General features: G+C 46.1%; 1 protein-coding gene across 1 annotated transcript in view; it reads left to right on the forward strand.

Moving 5' to 3' along the window:
- The window catches only part of LOC140250457 (calpain-13-like), a 48,411-nt gene extending 31,309 nt beyond the window's left edge, over positions 1–17,102 (forward strand). The window contains exons 10-21 of the mRNA XM_072333179.1: positions 351–505; positions 1,764–1,909; positions 4,152–4,312; positions 5,729–5,765; positions 7,127–7,189; positions 8,176–8,233; positions 8,963–9,030; positions 10,467–10,535; positions 11,371–11,449; positions 13,228–13,344; positions 16,148–16,203; positions 17,076–17,102. Coding sequence (XP_072189280.1) covers positions 351–505; positions 1,764–1,909; positions 4,152–4,312; positions 5,729–5,765; positions 7,127–7,189; positions 8,176–8,233; positions 8,963–9,030; positions 10,467–10,535; positions 11,371–11,449; positions 13,228–13,344; positions 16,148–16,203; positions 17,076–17,102 — 1,036 coding nt within the window. The remainder of the gene's footprint in view (positions 1–350; positions 506–1,763; positions 1,910–4,151; positions 4,313–5,728; positions 5,766–7,126; positions 7,190–8,175; positions 8,234–8,962; positions 9,031–10,466; positions 10,536–11,370; positions 11,450–13,227; positions 13,345–16,147; positions 16,204–17,075) is intronic.
- Positions 17,103–24,994: the final 7,892 nt, after the last annotated feature.

Below are 24,994 nucleotides of genomic sequence, written 5' to 3' on the forward strand. Positions count from 1 at the left end.
GGAAGACAAAAGCAAGCTGGTCTGGGATGAACACTGTAGGCTTGTGCAAAGTATGGAGGGCAAGACATGACACCACAGTGGGATAGTACAAGGCACTATGGCAGGGATGTGCTGGGAATAGCAGGACTCCATCAGGGCACTACTGAATGTGCCCTTTAATTCCACTGGGGCTCCACATGCATTTAGGGCAGCCCAAATGCCCTAAGATCTAACTTCTCTTGCAAAGTGTCAGCCAGCTTGTCTGCACCCTCTACCACTGCTCTGTAACCCTGTTTAGAAGACACTGAAGGGCTGAACAGGAATATCCAGCTGGTGTCTCAGACTGAAAGGTGCAGCTTTCTCCTTTGCAGGATGTCCTATGAAAGCTTTCGGGAGCAGTTTTCCTGGCTGTGTGTATGTAACTGCACCCCAACTTTTCTGGACTTCAGAGATCAGCCCCGCACAGGATGGTCTGTGGACAGACACATCAACCTGTTCGCTACTGGCAGGAACAACTGGTTCTCTGGTAACAAATGCAATCACCCAGTCCTCCCCTCTTCTACACCAGTGCTTACACTGAAACATTCACTATGAGCGCCAGTTAGCAGAAATATTGATTGGTAGTTGTTAATGCCTGCTCTTTCTCATTACAGCACCTATCAGCTAAGAGAAACAGATAGAAAGAAAGCAGCAGCACTGGCTGTTGAATTGGTGGGGGGGTGGGGGGGGAGGGAAAGAGGGCTGGTGATTTAGAGATTGTAGGCTGCCTAAATCAGAATGTGCTTGTCTATGTTCTTAGAGCCTGTTGAAGTAGGTGCTACAGGGGACCTCATCAGAAAGTCTGGTCTGGCATATATGTTACTGGTCCCCTAGAGAAAGAGGTCTGGAATTAAATGGATATGAGATGAAAGGATTGTGCTACAAAGCTCAGTGTTCAAAGGTAAAAAGTCCTTTGACCAGATAAGACCATGGAGTGCCTGAAACACTGCAAAACCCTCTGATCAAAAGAGGTGAACCTCCTCTTATGCTTAGTGCTAGTGCGGCCTTGCTTTGAATGCTGTGTGTAGTTCTGGGTTTCACAATACGGAAAGGATGTTAAGGTCCTTGAAAGAGCCCTTAGGAAGGCAGCAAAGCTGGTAACAGGGCCAGAAGGCATGTCCTGAGAGGAGAGGCTGAGGACTGGTCTGGAGAAGCTTGCAAGGCCACTCAAATACATGGCTTCAAGTCTAGGCTGACTTAAGTAGGTGCTGACGTTTCAGACCTTTTCCTCCAGTTTCACTTCTTGTCAGGGATGCTTCTTGTTAATTGAATCTTTGGCCTTTTTGTACTGGTCCTCAGCACTGTCTTCTGCATCACAAGCATTAATAGGTAGGAACGGGATGATATCTTCGGATCATTTTGTGTTTATCACTGATGTTCTTATGTAATCTCCTAGTCATAGTACTTCTCAGCTCAGCCATCAGGTCAGCCAGAGGACTGAAAATCACTGCTTTCCTGCTTGGGGAAAGTGTGCCATGCAGGTGAAACAGAGGTGGGCGGGTGACAAATCTGCCTGACATTTATGACTTTGCCAGAGATTTCCAAAATGATTTATGGGCAATTAGTTCAACTCCAGATTCCTCAGCTCCTGCTAATAAGGTAAGGACTGCAGTGCGTTGTTGCATCAAAAGCATTTTGGAGAAGTAATTACCTCTTCTGAGTCTTTATAAGCAAGATCTAACACAAGAGGCTACTACGGGTATATCTGAGTGGCTATTACTAATCTAATAACACTTCCTCAGCAGGTGCAGTGTCAAAGAACCCTCAATATTTCTTCAAAGTGACAAATTATGACCCCAAATCCTACAACGTGGTCATTTCACTCATACAGAAAAATGCAGAGGGTATGCAGGATGCACAAAAATTGAAGATTGGCTTTTCTATCGCCATGGTAAGCACGGTTAAATATCATGCAGAAGCTGTTGTTTGCTCTGTGGCATATTATTCCTGTACATGCAAGTGAAGGATTTAGTTGTCTTTTGGATGGTCTTTTGGAGAGCTGTCTGTTTGGAGCAGATTTATGGATGTCTTCTATACTAAGATAGACCCAACACAAGAAAAGCATGGAGCTGTTGGAGCAGGTCCAGAGGAGGGCCACAATGATGATCAGAGGGCTGGAAAAACTCCCCTATGAGGACAGGCTGAAAGAGCTCTTCAGCCTGGAGGGAAGAAGGCTCTGGTGTGATACATTATAGTGACCTTCCAGTACCTGATGGGGGGCCCACAGAAAAGCTGGGGAGGCTTTTCTTCAGTGGCTGGAACTCACTGTACTCAAGGAAATCCTCTATGTGGTGCATCTGTCAGCCCTCAGGGTGCCATGAGACCAGCCATGCTGCTCAGCTACAGCTGCTCCTCTTGGTAAATGGGAAACCCAGTCCTTCCAGCACCCTCATCAGCTGTCTGCCAACAGTCACCAGACATGGAGATCCCTGCATACTCTAGTATGATGCATGCTCATCTTGATTAGTCACTCATTTTGATAAACATGACCTTTGGTAGGTTGTCATGGCATAGTTATAGAGACCATTGGAAAGAGTATTTTGTTTAGACAGGAAGTAGTCCAGGCAAAAGGATTGGCCTGTTCTCATTTTGTGTTTAAAACCCACTTTGCTTTTCATCTTTCTTCCCCTCCAGTTGATCCTAAGGTGTTTTCATTCTGTTTTGCTCCCAAGGATGGATGAAATTCAATGAGTGTGTCACTTCTGGCTGATGTGACCTCTGTGAGGTGTCAGCCCATGTCTCACCTCAGGCTGAAGTTGACTTTGGCTCCAAGAAGCAGGAGCTGAAGCGCAAAGTCAGAGCAGCCGATTACCAGGGCAGTAGAATTTCTATGGAACACCTTGGTAATGAAGGAAAGATGACCATAGTGCTGCTGCTCCACCTGTGTATTTCCCACTGTCTACCCTTGGTTCCTGAGAGTAGTCAGAAGTGTCATATTAGTGTACAAAGTTTAAGAGGGGGCTCTTTTCAAAAGAGTGCAATTGCTAAGATTCATGTGGTTCATTCTTCCTGCTTTTGCTGCTGTTATACATCATCAGCATTATTCGTTGTCTGGTATCATTTGAGGCACATCATGTTGTCATTGTGAAGTAAAGAGTATCATCCATTGGCAGGATGAGAGGGGAATGCAGCACAGGCAAAGATGCAAACCAGAATGGACGTAACTGGTAGCTCTTTGAAGCCTTTAATTAGGTATTGATGTGGAGAACTAATACATAGCTGTGAGGGAAGTTTAATGTTGTGTGATAGAGCTGAGCAATGCATAGAGTCTGATTCTTATCTCACACCAGTTTTGACTTCTTCGAGATATTAATCTGCCTCTGCTTTTTACCAGAAGGAGTGTAGAATGAGACACAAAAGTAAAAAAAAGGGGATTATGCCATTTATTTCTTCGCAGTGCTGCCCATTTCTATCTGCTCAATAACTGACCCATAATATTTGGCAGTCTGCATACCTCCCAGCCCACTGTAACAGCAGTCATCTTTTTTTTCCTTCCCAGAATAGCAGTTCTATGCTATTTTTCTCCCAAAGGCATGGCTCATAAATAACTCTGCCACGCTGTACAACCATTCTAAATGAAATTTATACATGCCGAAGTATTTGGGGGAATGTGTTTAGTAAGGGTTTTTTATGATGCTATCTTTACATGTCATCGTAATAATAGTTGTTGCACATTATATTAGTTTCATCTCAGCAAACATACTGGAATAACAGAAGAAAGATGAGAACGTTCTGTTTCCTTGTGACACTTGCTGGAAGGTTTGAGTTGTTATCCTTGAAGCATTGCCATCAAGGCGAGATGCTTAGTGAGCTCCCTGGGTTATGCTAGATCTCAGGAAGGTTTTAGTAAGAGCATCCTTAATGTTAATTGAAGTTCTCTTCAAAACCACTTAAATATGTTTTCTTATTTTATTTTTTTCCCCACTTCTTCCAACTTTTTGTATTACTGATTTGGGCTTGGACAGAGTCTGTCTCCTGTTCAAACTTTCCATGCCTCTGGGAAAGTTAAGGCATATTAGATGCAGTGTAGACTTGGAGAGCAGTGGGAATGTAAGGCTGCTCTGGGTACACTTACTGATTTACTTTGATTCCTGGCATGGAAGCTGAGATAACCAGCTATGTTTTTCTTCCAGAAGAACTCCAGAGTTCTGGAACAAGATTTCTCCCTCGCACGAGACGTGAGCAGCTGCTTTAGTTTGAGCCCAGGAACTTATGCTGTCATTCCTGCTACATCAGAGGGCCGAGAATTTGAGTTTGTCTTACGAATTTTCATAAGGAATCAAGCCTACAATGAGTAAGATAATGACAAGTACTCCATACAGGCCCCAGATTTGCTGTATGCCAGGATTTAACAATTTAATGTCAAGATAACTGATGTAGCAATTTGCTTGTAATGTACTCTATAAATGTGCTGGGACGACACAGCTAAGTGTTGAGTACCTTGTTAAGGGGGATCATTTGTGTACTGCCAGATGCATAGGTGGCCATTGCAGAACAGGGCAATAGCTCATCAGCAGCCATCAAGGATCCCAGCTTAGGTACAAAGAGCAGCACGAATGAGCAGTAATTGTGGAATATACCCTGCCCGCTTGCAAAGAAATCTCTCTTTAATAGAAGGACTGCAAGCTTCTTTTTCCTAGCAGGCATTATGCAGTTTTGTTTGTTGTGCCAGCTGGACCCTGCGTGGATCAGGTCCCATTCTGCTCATTGGCAAAGAAGCAAAAAGCAGTGGAAGACTTTGATCCCTTCAACTAGTCATCAAATACACAGGCTAATAGGGCTCTCCTCCATTAGAGGGCCTGGAAGGATAGGCATGGTGGAAAAATGGTATCCCAGTTCCTGCAAAGGCAGCTTCTATTGCATTTCCGTATAAATATCTGGGTGTGCTTTATTTAAAGAGCAAACCCCGGAGCTCAGCATTACCAAATAACCCTTAGGCATCAGATGTGCAATCCCTTTCCTTCAATAAGTTTAACAGTGTTGATGATTTCAGCTCTTACGTCATAGGTCCATATCTTAATAATGAGATTGTTTTCTAGGTTTTGGCCTTTAGTAAAAATGGCTCAGAACCAAATAAGGCAACTCCTTAGTCATGGAAAACAAACATGAGTAGTCTGCGCCATAGGCTAGATTTACTTTCAGTATGATGATTCATGCACAAGAACATTCATCCCTTGGATGTAGCTGTTTCCAGGAGAGCTTGTGACCCCTACCTTACTAAGCTAGGCAAGGTGAGGGCATGCCCTTCCCATGGGTCTTGCAGCACTCACAGCATTAAGAGGCTTGTTCCAGGGAGAGGGGGGCATCAGCACCATGTGATCAGAGGGCACTCCATGGTCACTGTCTGGGGAATGGTACCTCCTTGTGAGGCCTGACAAGGTTTAGGGATATCATAGTTAACTGGCTTGCCTGATTTCTCTACCAAAAGCACTTCTCCAGTGTTAAATATTAAATGCTACTAAGTGAGCCTCAGAAGGAATGATGACCCCCAGATCAATGTCACCTTTTTTGGATCTGGATGCTATTTGGTTGTGCAGGGAGGTCCGGGACCAGCACAATAGAACTGTCTGAGCTGGGGTAGGCCAGGAGGAATGAATGCTGGGCTGGAGGCTGGGCAAACAAACTGGTCGCTGCCTGCCTCCAGTCTGCAGAACAGTATTGTGGAAAGGCCCATTTTCTCCCAGAGTGATGTGACTCAACTCTTTTCTAGGAACTCAGACACTCAGCTCAACCCAATGCTGCCAATGGTAAGAGGCCTTGAAAACTCATACTGATACTGGTGGTGATAAGCAGGGGGGAAACATTTCAAAGACAATTGACTCTTGCAATGTCTGTAAAATGCGTGTGCATCCAGGGAGGAGAGAAACTGATCTAAACTCCACAGCTCAGTGTAGCCATTTTTCAAAGGAGAAAACACCCAAGAGGAGAGTTGTACATGCTCTCTCCCCAGGGGAATGGCTTCTCTTAGTGCCTGCGTCCTATAAAGAACGGGAGTTCATTGAGGTAAGGCACAAAGCAGATTTCTGCGGATTTTTCACCTAGTTATCTTCACAGACATAAAGGAAATTGCACTTCAAATCTGGGTGCACCTCAAGTTCAACCCACATTTCAGCCAGCCCAGCCCAGTCACCATCCAGTTACCATTGGACATTAGGAAAAAAAGTCTTCTCAGTGAGAGTGGTGATTCTATGGTTCTGTGATCTATTACTGGACTTCCTTACTGTGAACTGTGCATATTGTCAGACTTGGTCCAGTCCGTGCTGCTGTGTCACTGGTCATTTGCAAAACCCTGCTGCTCAGCAGGCTGTTATTTATAGCAGTGTAAACTTGGTGTGGGTCTGTGAAGCCAAGGGTGCTCCAAGAGAATGGGAAATTGAGTCCTTCCCTTGTGATTCATTTGCCAGCCTGCAATTAAGCCCCATTAGAGAGGTAGCATAAATGGTGGCTTATTATCTCTTCCCACTGACAAGCTGTCAGTTTACTCGGCTGTTGTCATTAGCCAGTGTTTTGACTTTGACAAATTATGGTACCCACGGTTTCTGATCTTATTCAGGCAGTTGGACTTCACTGGTGTGAATAAAACTGAAGGCATTAGGGCTTAAGCTCAATTTTTTTTTAAAAACATTTTAAGTTAAGGATATTTCTCCATATTGGCTCCATTGAGATCTGCAGTTGTTCAGGTACAGTCAAGCCTGCACTGGGGTAAGAGAGAAGGGAAAAGTCTACACCTCCTCTATTCTCTTGGTTCACACCCTTCCTGGTGCATCTTCACATGCCCTGAGCCAGTGGTTTCAACTGAAGGCCATCAATAAAGATCAGGCCTGGTATTTATACTCTCACATACTGACTTGCTGAATTCCACCCCAAGATGTTGGCTGTCTTCCTCAAGCTCCCTCCCAGCTGTGCTAAGTGATAACATCCAAACTATGCTTCTTCCTTCACTGCAGTAGCTTTCTTACCCCTAGTCCACTTTACTTTAGGGATGTTAAAGCTGAACTTCTCCCGTTGATTCTCTAGCCCTTTCTAAAGCATTGTTTGATCTTCAAAGTGCTGCTTCCAATTGTTTTGTAACTGAATTATTTATGTGCGCATTTCTTCTTTGATCCAGGATGTACCAAGACAGATACAGGACAGCTCCTATAAGGCGATCTTCCTCAAGTATGCAAAGCAGGTACGCTGTCTGAAGCATCTTGCTGAAAAACAATAATATATATACATAAAAAAAGGCACGCGGACTTGCAAAAAGAAAAGCAATCTCCAGTGGTTACACTGACCCACTTAGAAAAACGTTCTTGTGGAAATGTAACTTCATCCTTAAGGGGGCACCCTGAAAATGGTGTTGATTTACCTGCCCAAATCCCCCAGAAAAATACAGGAATTTAGCTGGGACAGATTGCTTATTCCCATATTTCAGAGGAGGATTGGAGGTTTTGGACTTGAATGTGTACTTTTTTTGGCTTTGGTTTCTTTATGTACAGAAAGCAATTAGAAAGCTTTGGGTATTCCCTCCTCTCATCAGCATCATTTTCCATTTGATTTTGCAGCAGCTGGAAACCAGACATCAGTGAGTGTTTGAGTAATTGATTCCTGCTTTTTCTGAGCCAAACTGTGTGCATTCACAGGAGATGCGTTTAATGGCTTAATAAACCATTATAACAAAACTGCTTGACTTAGGAGAACAAAAAATACAGATATATCACTGCCAAAAGTTTTTGCACAATGGATCCCTTGCAGTTAATAGTTGTGTCAATGCACTGAGGTGAAAATGAACAGGGGCTGCCCTGCTGAAAGCCCTGGCGGTGTTTCAGGCAGGGATGCATTCTGGTTCACTGATAGCTCAGGTGGCTCAGAGAGAAGCAGGCAGCTGCTGAGGGGCTGGTGAAGAGGACGTGGATGAAAGGAGCAAGTGCTCCCATCACCACTGAACACACTCCAGGGCAGTGCTGCCTGTGGCTGCCATGCAGACCCTCCCAGGGAAGGACAGAGAATGGCCCAGCAGCAGGTTGGGCTTTGGTGTGCTCCAATGCAAGGTCATGCATCCATCTGATAGAGATTAGAGACTTCTTAGTTGCCGTGGTGCATGAGTAAAGATACTTGGGGCAAAAGTGAGGCAGGAGTAAACTTTGCTCTCACAGACCTCTCTTTATTCTTCATTAGGGTTCAACTATTGATGCTTTGCAGTTGCAACGACTTCTTAATGACATGGTCCAGCAAGGTAAGGTTTTTGCCTCTGGTGCTTCCCTATCCTTAGTCTAGAAGATTTAGTAATATCTTTATGTATTATGTGTGTGTATATGTATATATATATACACACACATATAGCTAAATTACACTTTCCCCTCCCAGTTCAGTACTAGGACAGCCCGTGCTCCATAGACCTACACTGTCCTATCCTGACCCCTTAATTCCTCCCCCATTTCCCATGAGACCTCCTTCCTGCTCCATGCCCACCAGTCTGAGAGGGAACTCGGTGCCCAGCTGGACTGCTCCAGCAAGTATCCCAGGGAGCTGTGCCCTCACTGGCCCCTAATTTCCTCCTGCCATGCCCTAATTCTGCAGAGGCCTCGAGCTGGTGTTCAGAACTTCTCATCCTTCCTAACCTGCCCACCCCAAAAATAGCAGGAGATGGTCACACACACAGCTCAGTCCTTATTCCTTATTCCAAGAGCCTCCTGCTTCCATCAGGGGGGGTAGGTGGGTCAAGATGGTGCAGAACAGCTAGCTACCTGTGAGCACCAAATGGGAAAAGAGGTAACAGAGGTGTTCAGGATGGATCAGACTCCTTTAGTGGACTTCAGCCCTTGTTGCTGTTTGAGAGCCTTGAGCTAGATCTGGGCTTGTGTAGTTATATGAGCCTTCAGAATGGTGTCCTTTCCCATCCGGTGGTGGTCTGGATGTAGGGCTTGCTCTTGCTGATTCTGTCTTGTTTTGTCAATCCTTGCAGATGAAATGGCCAGCGTGGGAGGAGGGTTCAGCTTTGATTCATGTCGAGCCATTTTAGCTCTGATGGATGTATCCTTTCAGCAAAAGCAATAAAATTCCCCAGTGTTGCTCATCCTTGCCTTGAGTTATGGCTGAGCTGAGCATCCCAGTGTGAGAACCTTTAAGTAAACATTAGCCATATTCCTCAGTAAATAGCTGCCACAGCCTATATGCAGAACTTTGCTATGCATGCCCTGGCTCTGGGAGCATCTCTGCTGAAAGGTGAGAGTCAACCTCTGTGTTCGTACCTTCCGCTAGCAACAAATTCCTTCGCTCTCATTTTCCACTCTGTGGGGCCCAGGGCTTTGCTAAGCTTCACCCTTAGATGCAGGCCCCAGGCACAGCTTGGTGCAGCCGCAGCAGCCCCTGATGTCAGCTCTCACAGCTTGCCAGCAGATCTGTGATAAAGGAAAGCACCATCTCTGCCCAATCACAGCCATGTGTCTGAGACTGGCAGGCCATTTATCCTTCCCAACGTGCCATCCCTATTTAGATGGATCCACAGTCATGTTATTGTTAACAACACCAGAAATACATTGCTGGCCATTGTAGAACAAGACTGCTCCTTGATGAAAACATAAATCCTCCCTTGTGTGTTTTCTCCCAATTGCTGGCTCGCCATCTCTTTCCTTCCATGCCTTGGAATAACTTTGAGACGTTTTCAGATCTTTAGAAACTGACAGAAAATGAATGAAAACACCAAGCAATCCCTCTCTTCCCAGCTTTCTCCATCTTGCAAGCAAAAGAGGTTTTCCCCCCTTTCCAAAGCAACCCCTAGGCTAAGTGGGCACTGTGAATGCATGGCACGTGCAAGCAGCTGACAAAAGCACTGCTCTACTTTGATTCAAGGTGGATTTTTCATTCTCTGGGCTGCATACAGCCCACGTATAGTGTGACCTATCCTGGCCTTCAAAAATGATAGCTGCTTTTTTTCAGTCAGGTTTCACTTATGGGCTCGTGAAGCTTGTAGTGAAGTGTTTTCTTGCTTGAAGCATCTCCATGGCTTCTGAGAACAGGCATCAGGATCTGCTCTATGTGCTCTTTGCCCCTTCACTGCCTCTTCTCCCAGAGGGATCCAGCCCGAGCTGATCTCGTGGTGTCCCATGCACAAGAGCACATGTGGGCTGGAGCATGAGGTTCTGCTCCTCCTCAGCAGTTGCTGTGCTCAGGGGTTCAATGTCAGCTGCAGAGATTGCTACAGGAACCCTTGTGGTTAAAGACACCACAAAAATAGAAACCTTTTGTTGTTTGTGAGCATAGATATGAGCAGCTGCACAAATTGCCAGAAAAGGCAAATTTGACTCTGAGAATAACTGGGACCAGAAAAGATCTTGTGCTTCAAATGCAAAGCAACGAACAGAAAAGGCTGCATTTAAGGCTCCCTTTACGTGAAGGCAGCATCCTCAGCAATGAAAGCATGGCCAGGTTCAGCTCATTAGCTGCTTGTTTCTTAACTAAACGCACAGCTCGATTCAAATGGACAACTCACGCTGCAGGAGTTTGGGAGCCTCTGGCGAAGTGTCACCAAGTACATGGTATATGGGGTTGCTCTCTCTCCCCTGCCACCACCACACTCCTGGTTTTTTGTTTGGTTTGGGTTTTTTTCATCACCAAGGGGCAGGCACTGTGATATCAAAGTAGCATGGGGACAAACGTGTGATATCAAAGTAGCATGGGGACAAACGTTGCCAAGACTGCATCTTTAGTACGATAGATTTCCATCCTCTCACGGAAAGGCTGAGGACAGGACACAGTAGTGTATGAAATGCTGTGAGCAAGCAACTGGGAGTTTCCTGAAGTGGGAAAATGTGGGAAGGCCAGTTAGTCTCAGGATTTGATGTAAATCTGTGTGCTCCCCTGAGTCAGGTTCTTCTTCCTCCAGTCTTACTGCAGAAGGGGAAGATTCCTCGAAGCCTCCAACACGGACAGGCTGTGCTTTGTTTTGTCCCTCTCAAGACAGTCTGTGGCCACTTAGGACAGTGGGGTGCCAGTTCCGTGCTGGGTAGCAACGTGCTTCCCACTGACAGCACCTCAGGTTTGTTGGGAAAGATGGCATTCTGGGGCATGGGGTCTCCCGGCAGATTTAATGTATTACAGACATTGTGTTTTTTGTCAGTGGAAGTATGAGTATTCCTATGCACATAAACCAGGAAAGTGAGCAAAAAGGCTTCAACCCACCCCAAAGTGGATTTTTTTTAATGCTATAATACACTGACTGAGCCTTCTGGAAGTGGTCTGTCTTGTCGTGGTCACCCTATCTTATCTGTTGACTTCCTTGCGGTGAATTTATTAAGGAAGGAAAGCATCCTACCTAATTAGATGTAGCAATACATTTGGAGACCTGAAATCTGCCTTTCTGCTGTTTTTCAGGAGCTCTTCAGGAGGGAAGACAGAAACCGTTCTGGATTTCTTGATTTATCCGAACTGAAGAGTGCGATACAGACAGCAGGTATGTCCAGGGGTGCTGAGCAGCTCCTGTCCCTGCAGAAAAGGATGAAAAGCAGAAAGGAGTAAAGCAGTTTGGAGTGCACAGAAGCGCCAGTTCGATCCCCTCTGCTTACAATACTGCGTTGTTGCAGGGCGCTGAGACAGAAAGCTCATTTTGCACAGAAATCTGCTTTGCTGCGTGGCTCTGTGCCCACCTGCCCCCACCCACACAGTAGCATTCACCTTTCGAATCACAGCAAGGGAAACAGCAGAGATGCAGAGAAGCACAGCCTGCAGGGTCTCTCTAAGTCATAGGCAAAACACACAGCCGGGGAAAGGAGCAGGGAGCTCACACATAATCCAATTCCTGCAGTTCCTCACCGAGGCAGTGACTAAGTCTATTATGGAAAGCCACAGTGACAGGCATTTATTTAGTTTGCACTGACCTCTGTTGGCTACTCAAATGCTGGAACTTGCAGTGAGTGCGTAGTGCCCCTTTGCACAAAGAAGGTGTTATTGCTGGCTTATCTCTCCGGAGACTTTGTGCATGAAATATAACTCACAGACAGCAGACCTGCTGGTACAGCAGAGAAACTCCCATTTGTGTACCTGGATCTTGGAGTGGGTGCTGTCCCTGGGAGGAACACAGTGAAGAAGCACTGCCCATTGGAATCATCAGTTCAGAATGGATGCATAACTTTTTTGTTGCTGAGAGGGTAAGCAGAGCATTTGCTAAGCCTGAGCAGTGCAGCACTAATGTGCCAAATTTCAGTGAAAAAGCTGCCAGGCCACTTCTGCTAGAGCAGAAACTGGGAGAAGTGGCAGCCAAAATGGTGCAGCTATTGGGAAGGGATAAGCACAAACGTATTTCCATTACGTAACTATTGGACATTGTATGTGCGATTCCCACCTCCATCAGTACCATCACCCCCATCAAGCTGTAGAGAAACCATCCCCTTCTTTTCTGCCTGCTCAGCTAATTTGGCTTCGTTATGAGTTAATTTGAAACCAAAAAGTCTAGAACTGGTTGGTAAAAGGGGGAAAGGCACTTGCCACTGAGCTGGTTAAAAAAAAATGGGGGTGAGCAAATGAGACTTTGTGGAGACACAAAGAACGCATTAACATGAAGCTATCAGTGCATAACATTTTTATTTAGTAAATCAGCTTTCAAACCAAAAAAAAATATTTAAATCCTGTCTTAGGTAGCCAGCGTGTTTAGGGTAGTTTTATTTAACTTACAAAAGAATCATTCTAATAGGCAACTTCTGTTCATTCAGCTGAATACTGATTTCCATCCAAATAGACTGTGACACAAATACTGAATAACCAGCTAATAAAAAAAAAAAATAATGAAATGCACCTTTCACCATTTTCTGATATAAGAGAAAATGTAAAAATTAAGAATCCTGGGCATGCTGTACCGCATAATAGCAGTACACCCTATTCCAGCTTAGCAGGAAACGCCGGTGGTATTGTGAGTGCTACGCTCTGATTTTAGCAGTTATGCACCGTAGAAAAGAAAATCACCATTTATTAAAGAAAATAAAAGCTAAAAATGCAAAGCGAGACAACCCTAGAATCTTTAATTCTGCAGTAACAACAATTCATGTGATGAGAAGGGCTTGGATTACCCACCGCCCTGCCCCAGTTCTTGCTACCACAGCTGGGGGAAGGCATGTTGCTGTGTGGGGACCCAGAGGGCACCCATTCTGACAGAGAGGAGGGCTTATCTGTGGGAGCACGATGCCAGCAGGGCCAATCTGTCACCCCCACGTGCTGTCCTTCTGCTCTCCCCTACAGGCCTGCCTGTCAACGAGCAGATCCTGCGCCTGATGACCCTGCGCTACGGCGACGTGTACAGGAGAATGGGCTTTGCTGACTTTGTGAGCTGCATGCTGCGCCTCAAAACCATGACCTGTGAGTCCTGTAGTTTTATCACAGGGTGCCTGCAAAGCCAGGCTGGCAGCAGGAAGCAAGGGGAAAACTGCCAGATGCCATAATACAGGCTTCTGGAACTCCATGGGCCAAAAGTTTAGGCCCAGCCATCCCTTTGGGCTTAGGCTTATCCTGAGAACTCCCATGCACAAGGGCAGACTAAGTTTGCATTACAGCTTCCTCCAGGTGGCATTGCCCGTACGCCAGGAGGGAGACTGTGTTCACTCATGCCCAATGAGGAGAAATGAGGGAACTGTTCAGGTTGGAAAGATCTCTAAGATCATCTGGCCCAACCATCAGCCCATGCCTGTGACCACTCTAGCCTATATCCCTCAGTGCCACGTCTCCATGGTTCCTGAACACCTTCAGGGATGATGACTCCACCATCACCCTGGGCAGCCCATGTTCCAGTGCCTCACTTTCTGAGACAAATTTGTTCCTAACACCCAGCCTGAACATCCCCTGCTGCAACTTGAGGCCGCTATCTCTCATTCTATCACTCTTACCTAGGAGAAGAGACCAGATCCTGCCTTCCTACAACCACCTGTCAGGCAGCCGTGGAGAGCCATCAGATCTGCTCTGAGCCTCCTCTGAAATGGAAGGCTTTCTCTCTCTTTTTCCATTTCTATTCCTTTAACTGGAGAGAGATTCCCTCTGTCTTCAGCACAGTTCTCCCAAAGTTTTGGTGAGGAGAAGGCGTGAGACCCTTCTCAGTGGGAAAACAAATGCATTTCCTCTGCTGGGTCTTTGTATTGTCTGTCAAGGAAGGGAGTGACTGTAAACAAAAGTGCCTAAAATTAAAGGATATTCTGTTTTATAAAAGCATAGTTTTTACTGCTATAATTACAAGCATTTTGACTGGGAAATAGCAGTAGTTAAAGGAATCCAGCAATTGTAACCCATGTGCTAGAACACCTCTACAGCAATTTAGTTCATCTTTGGAACGAGTTGTGTTTCAGCAGCAGGTGGAGGTGGGGGGTTATTTTTCACCCATGTTTTAGCACTGATGTTTTAGGAGCCGTCAGCGGATCTGCCTGGGTGATGACACTGCCTAAAATTCCCTTTCAGCAGAACAAAGAAGCAGCTCAGATAGTCAGAGCATGTCCCGATCGTAATGCTTCCACTACAAACACACCTTTTAAACATCTTTATTTCTACGCTCACGTCACTTACTCTAGCTGGGAATTCTTATGCCTAATGCAGAACCGTAGCAATTCTTTTTTTCATCATAAAAGATGTCCTTTTAAATTTTAAGTGCCAGCATAAAGACAACTCCTTTAAATCCATTTGGACGAGAACCTTTAAAATTTTCATTGCCTCCTGCGATGAGTGTCTAAAGATGCTCTCGAGCCTTTCAGTTATTGCTTTACAGAGGGTTTAATGTGTAATGCATTCTCCAATCTTTTCAATTCACTGTAAGATTTTGAGAGGAGTGGATTCAGGAGCCAAGTGGAATGGATGTGGGAGCCAAGTGGAAAGAAAAGACGTTCCACCTTTATGGGGATGTGAATGCAGCAGTGGAGACAAATCTGTCTCACTGAATCATTACTCATCCTTTCAGGATCGCCAGAGATGAGACCCAAACCAAAAGCAACAGCTTCTTTGCAAATTCTATTTAACTGGAGGTAATGAAGCAGTAAAGGGGCACTTCTGCTCAGAGAAGGCAACTTCAGCACTGCGTTTTTTTTCCTAGAAAGACTGCTGAACATAAGCTGCCCTGAAAATACAGCGTTGCCAAGGAGCTGGGTGCGATATGGGCATTTCTTTGTTCTATGCACTTCCTTCGAAGCAGTAAAGGATGGCTGTTCTACGTTACGCTGACTTTCCTCCCTCCCTTCTTTCTGCTCTGGGTTGTATAGGTAGCTCTAGTTGCCTGTGAGCCCAGGAAGCCTTCTTGTTCTGAGGGGCTGATGAGCAGTGGGACCTTGTGCCCTGTTCCTATGCTCTCCCAGCAACCTTCCATTTCTCTAAGGCTGGGTATGTTTTGAAGCAGGCTCCTAGAGCAGTGTTTCATTCAAGCACAGGCAAGCTTAGATTTGTTTTAACTTTTCATTCCTGTTTATAACAGCGCATTTCTAAGAGAAAAGTAATCTCGAAATAAATAGGAGCTCATAATGCCGTGTTTTCGTTTCATCCAAACACTTGGGTTTGCAAACGCTGCTCCTAGACAAGCTGAAATAGAAATGAGCTTTTAGAACATCAGTGTTTGAATGAATTCAAATTTTGTGATGGCAAAGGGTTCTGTCGGAAAACTTTAAGCAACGTTAATTTCAAACCCGAGATGAATAACAGCAGCATCTGCATTTCTATTCCCTGGAAGAACCTCGTAAGGCATACTAATGACATCAAGAGAACCGTTTTCTTTGGGGCACATTGTAATCACTCACCGAAAGGGAGGACGGAAAAGGACCAACGCAAGTTTCCCTGGGGGAAGATGTTTCATTAGTCTGCTGTTCTCCATCATCCTTCAGGCAGGGGATACTACTGAAACAAATCACGGGAGGAGATGAAAGCAGTCACATGGAGCGCTCCTGTTCTTATATTTCTGCTTAATTTTGGACGTGCGGTTGAGATGCTTTCCTTGCTGTGATGCAAGGGCTGAGGCAGAGGGGGTAACCAGCACAGAAATATGACATGGCCAGACAGGACAGTGTATGTGAACGCCTGAGCGAAGCAGAGCATTCCAACACGAGGACCACAGCTCTGCTCTATGGCTTATTTTGCAGTTTGTGTTGCGTTCTTGCTTCCTGCTCCTGAAATAAGATTTTCTTTGTTCTACTCCTAGATGCATTTCAAAACTTAGCCAAAGGTGGACCGCAAGTTTTGATGACGGTGATGGAGGTAAGGGTGCTCCTTCCTTCTCTCCAGCTCCATGGCAGAACCATAGAGTTAAGTTACAGGAGGATGATGCTAAGGGTGCTGTGTCAGTGCCGTGGGTGTTGCCAGGGTTTTAGTTGGCTGAGTGTGCATGATGGAACCCAAAAGGTATTAACTGAGTGTCTCTATTCACACAGCCTTAGTGGTATGAGGACAGCTCAGTGATGGCCATCCACATCCAAAACACTCTGCCTTCCCATGAGCTCCCAGCTCTGTCATTGGTGGAAATATTACTTGTAGTGGCTTTGAGGGAATGACAAAAACAAAAACAGAATCCATGCCCTCGTTTCATACTGCCCCATCTGTTAGTTCTGAACTGCAAAACATCTTGCTTTTATGAAAGAAAGATCAGACAAGTGCTTGCTGCTGCTGTTTGTCTTACAAAGCGCAGCCTAGATAGCTAGCTGAATGGGGATATATTGAGCTTTTCATCAACCAATCTGAAGCAAAAATCCCACTGTGCTCTATAGTGATGTGCCTGAGTGCTTCATTTTATCAGTCTGGAAGCTATTTTTTTCTGACAAAACAGTGTTTAAAAGGTTTTATTAAAAGGATAACCACGTTCCTGGAGCCTGCTACCTCTTATGCTCGCAGCCATGCAGGTGCCATCCTTTCCCAGCAATTGCTCCCACTGCAGCTGCTGCAGTAATTTATCATGGAAAGTAACATATGGAAGGTGTTCCTGGGTCTGAATTGTAGTAAGAGAAAAAGACAGCTTTAAAACCCCTTAACTGTTCAGTGCAGGACAAAAGGACCACAGTGGCTGGGTCTGAAGGTACTGAGACTGAAGACTTAATGCAACATCACTATCTAAAAGTGCCTTTTCCTTTTTCCAGTGGCTGACTCTTGTCATGTACATCTGAAGAGTTGTCAGAGCTCAATGCGCTGGTGAGAAATCTTAGTACTGTACACACTGAGAAGAAAGGGGTAGGTGCCTTTACTTTGGCCATAGGGAACACGAGTGGGGGGGCTTTACAGACAGCTCACCCTGGGCTATGGTTGGATTTGAGAGGAAGAAAAAAGGTGAGAGCTGCAGTGTGAGGGTGCTGGGGGAGGGACTGCAATGGCATCTGAGGGCTGCAAAGGGAACTGGACATCAATCCGACTTCTGGCATTTTTCCTTGGGGAACTGATGGCACTACAGGTTGCTCAGACTGCCAATGGCTCAGTTAGCCACTCGCCCTCTCTCTCCACCTGAGGTGACACGTTCTCAATAGATCAATTAGTAGAACTTAGCTTTTTTGTCTGCCTCTGAGGAGTGAAATTGCTCCCTCTTATTCCTCTTGCCTAGAAGTGGCAAATTTAAAACCAACTAGAGTGTGGGAATGTGATCTTTTTGTCAGTTTGATAGCCCGTTTTTAACTGTTTTACATTATTTAGTTTATTTTTGAATGACAGACTCCAGCTTGACGCTCGCTCCCTCCATGTCAGGCCTGGAGAGAAGCATTAAGTGCCCTCAAAGTTTGTTTAAATCTTCCGGCTTTGCTAAGTTGGTTCTAGAGAAGGTCTGTACCTTTCCTACACAACTTGTCCCGTCAATAAACCACCTTAGCCATCATACTTTAGCTAATCCACTGGGATGCAGCTGTTCCCAATTGCAATGGTAAAGCCTTAGTGCCGGTTCCAAGCAGCTGGCACTGAGGAGAAAACAGAGATGAAAACTAATCTATAGAGAAAGAGCACGGTGAAGAACCAGAAGTGCCTGGCTGATGTGCTGAGGTTGGACCCAGAAAATCACTGTGCACCTTTGGGCAAAGTCACACACTTGCCTTATCTTATTATATTTTGAACCCTGTTCAAAATCTGAGCGGGGAAAAAAACAACCAAAACCAAACCCAGGATCTTCATTGGAATTCAGAGACTGCATCCACGTGAGGCTTTCTATAGACAGATTTTGTGATCATAAATAATACATAAACAGAACGTCTGGTATCTCACATCCTGTTTCTGAAGGCAGTTTGACTTTGGATGCCAGCTTCAATGTGAAATTAGAAGGGGAAATACATAATAAATCCCAGTCCCTGGGGAGACAGAGAGGTGGATTCAGACCCAAGGCTCTGTGCCTTTCACTCTTGGCTCCAGGACAGTGTCCATGCCCAGCTGCTCCCCTGCCTGGGCTGCTAATTGCAGCTGCTGTGCTCAGCTGCTGCAGGAGCTGGGCCTCACTGCTCAACACTGTGATGCTTTCATCCCTCAAGTGTGCTTGTAGTTATTTACCTGAAGGTTTGTCCTTTGCAGACTCACCTCGGACAGCACACCTTCCCTTTGTCGACAAAGCTGTATTTTGGTGCATTCATGCTGTGTAGAAAGAGGTTATTAACAACACAGAACCCACCCCTTGCACCACACGGTGCTATTAGGTAAATCTGAGACTAGAAGGATCTCACTTTGGGGATTAAGTTGCTTAAATTACTGCCTGCAAATGATATTCATAGTCTATTTAGTCTCCTTTTCTCCTTTCATGAGTCATTCATAAACCGATCAAACTTCTGCAAATAGATCATTAATCATAATTTTCACTTACCAGTTTTGAATGAAATTCTGCCCGTAGGGTGTTTGTGAGCTTTCACTTCAGCAGTTCCCCGCTTGCTTGCAAATGGTGATTGGGCAGCAACAGCACGAGCCCCTCAGAGGACAGAAACTCTTCCAACTACAGCTGGATAAATCCCGAGTACTGCAGGAGAACACATGTGGATTGTGTCACAAAAGTTCTGATGTGCAAAATAGTCTCTATGATTTCCAAGGCCTGACCTCCAGCTGCCTGTGTTCTGAGTGAGTCTCTTTACTTCTCTTTCAGGTTGCTTTTCTCCTCTTTGGTACGAGGCACCTCCAGGTCATCCCATTCAACAGCCATCCACCGGGCTCTAGAAAAAGCAAGCACTGAAGGCGTGAAGCTGGGTTTTCTTATTTGCTTATGTGTCACAGTACTTACAACTGAAAGATAGCTGTAACTTCTCGGTAACCCCCACACAAACTTCACCTCCATTCTTTTAGAACGATGGTAAAAGTGATCTGGTGTTCCATTCTACTTGTTCCTGGGGCCAGCCTGGCATTTTCCAGGTGGTGGGGATACCCCCTTTTGTAGCACCCTGAGGAAACATAGAGCCTACCCAGCTCCCTTCCCCATGGGACAAACTGTGCCACGTGAGGCTGATGCTCATCAAACAAGGAACATAGCCGTCCACTTTAGGAAATAGCATTTCCTTGTTTTATATGTCATATATTAGATTCAGTGCTATTCAGCACCAAATGCCAAGCTGCCGCAGAAACACCTCTGAACTGAAGCTGGTTGTGTGAGAAGAAAGATCACTGTGCAGATAACGATGTGTGTTCGAAAGGAATGCATTTAGGAAAGGAGATGGGGGATCTCTTTAGGGGGAACTGTTTGACCATTCAGGGGCTGAAGGCATCTCCTGAGGCACTCCCTGTGAGCATTTGTAGCTCAGGCCCCAGCCCCAGCCCTCTCTTTTAATGTCCATTTAATAGAAGCGAGTGCTAGGGAAGGCAGATGTCAGCACTCACTCATCTCTGCTGCTCGGAGGTGGAAGCATGACATTGCGGACACTTCTTCATAGATGGCAGATGTTTAATAAAGCCAAAGTTCAGAGTATGGGATAGAAGGATTCAATTTCCATTAAATCACAACAGGAAAAATCACGTCAGCATTTCTGGTGCAATTTCACTTGTTCCAGCTGGGAGGGGGGATGTGCTGTTGGGCACTGAATGGCTCAAGATGCAGTTTGTTGTCCATGCAGGCACCCCAGGATGTGCCCACAGTGCTGCTGGGCCAACAGTGGCCACATTCCCAGTGACCTGTGTTAGAAACATTCAAGAGTCACTCATAAAAGTGTCATTTTCCAGACGAATGGACTGAGGTGGTGATTCTGTGAGAGATGTTAAGCACGAACATCTGGATATTTCACTATAATAATGCGTTTTTGCCATACCACTAACCAAGAAGAGCCGCCGTTAGGCATCCGCGGCTTTCAAGACACTTTGTGGGTGAATTGGTTCTGTTGTCTTGGTGGGGGGGAACTGAGGTGTAGAAGAGTTGTTTCTTTTTCTATGTCGATAGCAGAGCAAAAAAAAGGGTAGGATTGCTGAAACCCCCTTTTAATTTTGACTGAACAACTGGAAAGCATCTAGGAAGGCCTAAGGCTCAACTGTATTGATAGGGATGGGCAAGGTTAGTGGGGATGGTGGTTGGACACTGTGATCTCATAGGTCTCTTCTAGCCTTAATGGTTCTGTGATCCACTCTCTGGAGAAACAGGCAAACTCCTTAATGTCTTCCTGGACAGAACCCCACAACCAAAGACATACAGACCTTCATCCAGTTGGAGTTTCTGGACCAAAGCACCTGAGTGAAACGTTTCCTCCCTTTCAAGGGCTGGGTTGGAGAAGAACCCTTGAGGAAAGAGCACAGCTGTAAACCCCCTGCACTCCTGTTAGGGAAGCCCTCCCGTGAGCCTAATCTCACGTCAACTTGTGATTTAAGGCGTGTGTTTTAACGACTCAATTATTAGGGAAATATCTCTCATTTAATCTCTCCATTCCTCTTCAAGACCCGTTTCTCCTGTTCTCACCTCTGGGAAGTTTAAGCACGTGCAGTTCAGCTGAGAAGGAAGGGGCTGTTTAAGGAAGGGGCTGCTTGCCCACCCCTGCTGTTGGCACAGCAGCAGAGCCTCCCGCAGTCCCAGGCACGGGCTGCAGGTGGCACGCTTGATCTGCGGACTCTTTTCGAGGCTCTCCGAAGCAGCAAAGCCGAGGCGTCTCCGTGGAGCATCCAGCAGGTGGGTCTCGAGATGCGGGGTGTGGAGAACAGCGCTGAAAAGCTTCAGCTGAGGACAAACCTCGAGGCTTCCACCATCCCTCAGGTATCATCCCTTAGGCATCTGATGAGGTGCCTTTCTCAAAACCTCTCTTCCCTTTGAGGAAAAGCATCTTTTTAATGGCTTAGACGGCAGCTTAGAAACAGCCCTAATTTGCAGCCTTGATGTGGCAGTGCTAGATTTTCCCTTTCCCTGTTTTAAATACCAGCCCATGCTCTGCCATCAGCGCAGCAAGAGTGAGGAGAGCAGCTGCTGTTGAAGCCAGCAGAGGAGGCAGCAGAGGATCTCATACTGCACTGAGCAGAGCAGTGCTGATACACAGGATGGCTGGAGGTTCCCAAAACAACAACGGCCTGGTGGTTAACAGCTGAATAATAGGAAATCATCTGTTGTTCAGGCCTGTTGGCTTCTCAGCATCAGCCAAAGAACCTTGTATGCTACCCTTGCAGACTGGATAACTGGGTGTTCAGTTTGCTGGCTTATCTGATCTGTTGGAAGAATGAGCAAAGAATTAATCAGTGTTTCAGATAAAATACATGCAGAGGTGACGCACGATTAAGACAATATGGCTCTTAGAGACAAGGCTGCAGCTTTCTGCTAGAGCTGGGGCAATCTCAGCCTGACACCCCTGGGTGAGGCGCTTGCTGTTAGTGGTGGCGTTCTGTGGGCCTCCACCAACTGGAGCTTCTCTTGAGCAAAGGATGAGTCTGGAGAGCTGAGAGGTGAAGGGGAGCTTTTGGCTGTTGCCCATGGAGAAGGGCAGCTTGGCCCAGGACAGGGTCCATGCAAACGCTCTGATCGATGACAAGGATACCAGGACTGTTCCTTCAGCAGCAGGCACTGGTCCTTCTCCAGATCCTTTGTAATTTCCATGTCTAGTGTCTGATGTCTGTTTATCTTAAATTTGCTCAAATCCTGGGTATAATTCTGCATTGCGGTAGGGGTGTGTAATTCTAGTCATTGAACTACTTCTCCCTAATTGCATTTGCCCACAGCTAACTCTCTAATCTGCCTCTCCCTAAATCCCTACCAATCCTGCTGGAATCCACTTATAGCTGCATATGCATGAAGGGATCAGATCTGCAGGACTGGGGGTGGGGCAGGGCACAGAGATGCTTGTGTCCCAGCTGTCTCGTCCCACTCCATTGCAACAGAGTGGATGTGGCATCAGCAGGAACCATCTGCTCGCTGCAACACCAGCATCACACCTACAAGGCACTCATGTTACACCTTGCTCCCCTCTTTCAGCAAAGGGAGCTGAATCACAACCTTTGTCTGTTGGGGGAACTTCCTCTCCTCCACTCACCATCATGTATTCTGTCGGAGTGTGTCCAGAGGAAGGCCACAAAAATGGTCCAAGGGATGGAACACCTCCCCTGTGAGGACAGGAGGGGATACCAAAGTTGGGTATAAGGAAGATTTTTACACTAAGAGTGGTGAGGCACTGGCACAGGTTGCCCAGAGAGGAGATCAATGCCCTGTACTCGGAGACATCCAAGGTCAGGCTGGATGGGGCTCTGAGCACCTGATGGAGCTGTAGGTGTCCCTGCTTACCACAAGGCAGTTGGACTAGATGGCCTTAAGGGTCTGTTCCAACTCAAACCATTCTGTGAAATAGGTAATAAACCCGAGAAACTTCTTGCACTCGGAAATGGAGATCACAGGTTTTTGGTGTCTTTTACATCTTCTGCTGCACGAAGAAGTTCAGATAAGGAAGCAGGATTTTGGCTTCTCGCTTGTCTCCGTTTGGCAAGCCCATGAAAAGTGATGGAGTGCGACTCCATCCTGGAGGTGTTCAAGAACCACAGGGATGTGGCACTAAGGGACACGGTCAGTGGGTGTGGTAGGGATGGATTGGTGGTTGGACGTGATGATCTTAGCGGTCCTTTCCAACCTTCATGGTTCTGTGGTTCTATGAAACAGCTCTGCAGACAAGAGCGGTGCTTCATAGGGAGCTCATTCTCACAGCTCCTCCGTGTTGCCCCTTTCTCAGTGCAGGAAGCCATCAGCAGCACCTGCGGGCTGCCAGCTCTTCCTGCTTTGTTTCAAGCACAGCTTAAAGGCTCTTCAAATGAAGTAATCTTCCTTTCTGACAGCCACAACCCAGCAGGAAAAGACACACAACAGCTCTCCTTGAATTGCACAGCTGCTGTTCTGCATTTTTGACTTTGGTACCCCGGGAATTAGAAATGTCAGTAGTTCCATTTAGTTTTTCCTATGGTAATATTAAAGTATTCCAGCTGTGGGGGTAATTTCACGTCAAAAACAAACAAACTAAAGAGTTGAATCACAGTTTTGTGATCCTGTAATCCCCCTGTAGGAAAAACCAAACCTGGTTTACACTAAAACATTCAAGGTGTTTCAAGGATAGTGTTAGAATAACTTTCATTGCGGGATCAGGCATCTCCCTGGGCAGGGGAGGAAGAGGTGTTCCAGCTGATCCAAAACTGAGGTCTGCTCAATATACATCATTTTATGTTCCTACTTCAGTCCATTTTCCTTTTCAACACCGTCCTTTTGATGCTTTTCCCTTATAACTGCTCCGGACCGTGGGGAACCGTCCACAAGTACTGCCCCTTCCTGCCCAGACATTCAGATGGGAGTGAGGTTGGAGGTGTGAGTGGGGTTGATGCAGGGTAGAAGATGACTGCTGGGACAGAAGCTGCAAAGAGATGTGAAATCTGGAGCTCTGAAGACTCTGCCTGCTCTTATCAAGGGGAATCCAGGGCGGTGAGCCTGCGGCATGGTGGGCAACAGCAAGAGTGAGGGAGCATGTTGGTTTTCCTAAAGGAAAAAGTGAGCAAGAATGACCTCAATGGAAAAATATTTTCACTCCCTCTCTTCCTGCCTTGCAGACAAATATAGGGCTCCGTGTTATGCAGAAGCAGTTTTCAAGCACGGTTGGAATGAACGACTTTGGAGGCAAATTGCTACCGCTCACTCTTGCCTTTGGTTCTGTGCTTTTATTTCCTTATTTCTTCTTGCAGCATGACACATCTCTGACAGCTGTTGCATCTCTGAGCCGTGATAGCCAACACAGCATCTGCCCTGACACTGGCCTGTCCTCAGAGCTGTGTCAGGCAGCCACCAGAGCATCACTGCACTGCAAAGGGCTGGAGCCCAGTGTGGCGCCCATCCTGAAACCTGCATGAGGTGAAATCCTCTTGGGAGCACCTGGCACGTGATACCTAGGCTGTGGTGGAGCTCAGTGTAAAGCCAGCAGCCCAGCAAAGGGCCATAGGCTTCCCTGGACCTAGATAAGAGGTAGGACCTTAGGCAGAGTCCTACCAGCAAGTGCTGCCCATTGTGGGGCAATGAAATTAACAATGGCTCTTCCAAATGTGACCAGTGGGGAAAGACAGGTTGAGCTGGGATTAAAAAAGATGACAATTGTTTGAAGAAAAGTGGAAACTGAATACTAGGAAGACCTTTCCAGCAGTAAGCAAAGGCCATACTAGGCTGCCTGGAGATCTGTCCAGCACATCTCTCTAGGAGTTGGTCAGACAATACCTGTCCACAAAGACATGTAACACGGGCCATTCTCTCTCTTGGCAGACTGACTGCTCAGTCTTACATCAGCCCAGATGCGTTTCTTGCCACGTAATTTATGCATCGGGAAGTGCAATGAGAGCCCCAGTATGAAAGGCACAAAACATTTTTGCCTGCAGTCAAAAGGCTGCAAGGACACGGAGCTGCTCAGAAAAAAATCATTTTCCTTTGTTTCCTGAACAAGCACGGTGCCAAATGCATGGGAGAGCATTCTTCTCCACCAAACCACTCATGTCTGACTTCCAGAAAATCAATCAAATGAGACAAAACTGAAGCAAACAGATCAATCTATAAACAGAGTGGCTGTCTCGGTCTTTGATGGAATAAAATAGTTAAATATAAAATGCAGCAATTGACTTCCCTGAAAAGTAACAG

The sequence above is a fragment of the Excalfactoria chinensis genome, chromosome 3 (assembly GCF_039878825.1).
Source record: "Excalfactoria chinensis isolate bCotChi1 chromosome 3, bCotChi1.hap2, whole genome shotgun sequence".
NCBI lineage: Eukaryota > Metazoa > Chordata > Aves > Galliformes > Phasianidae > Excalfactoria > Excalfactoria chinensis.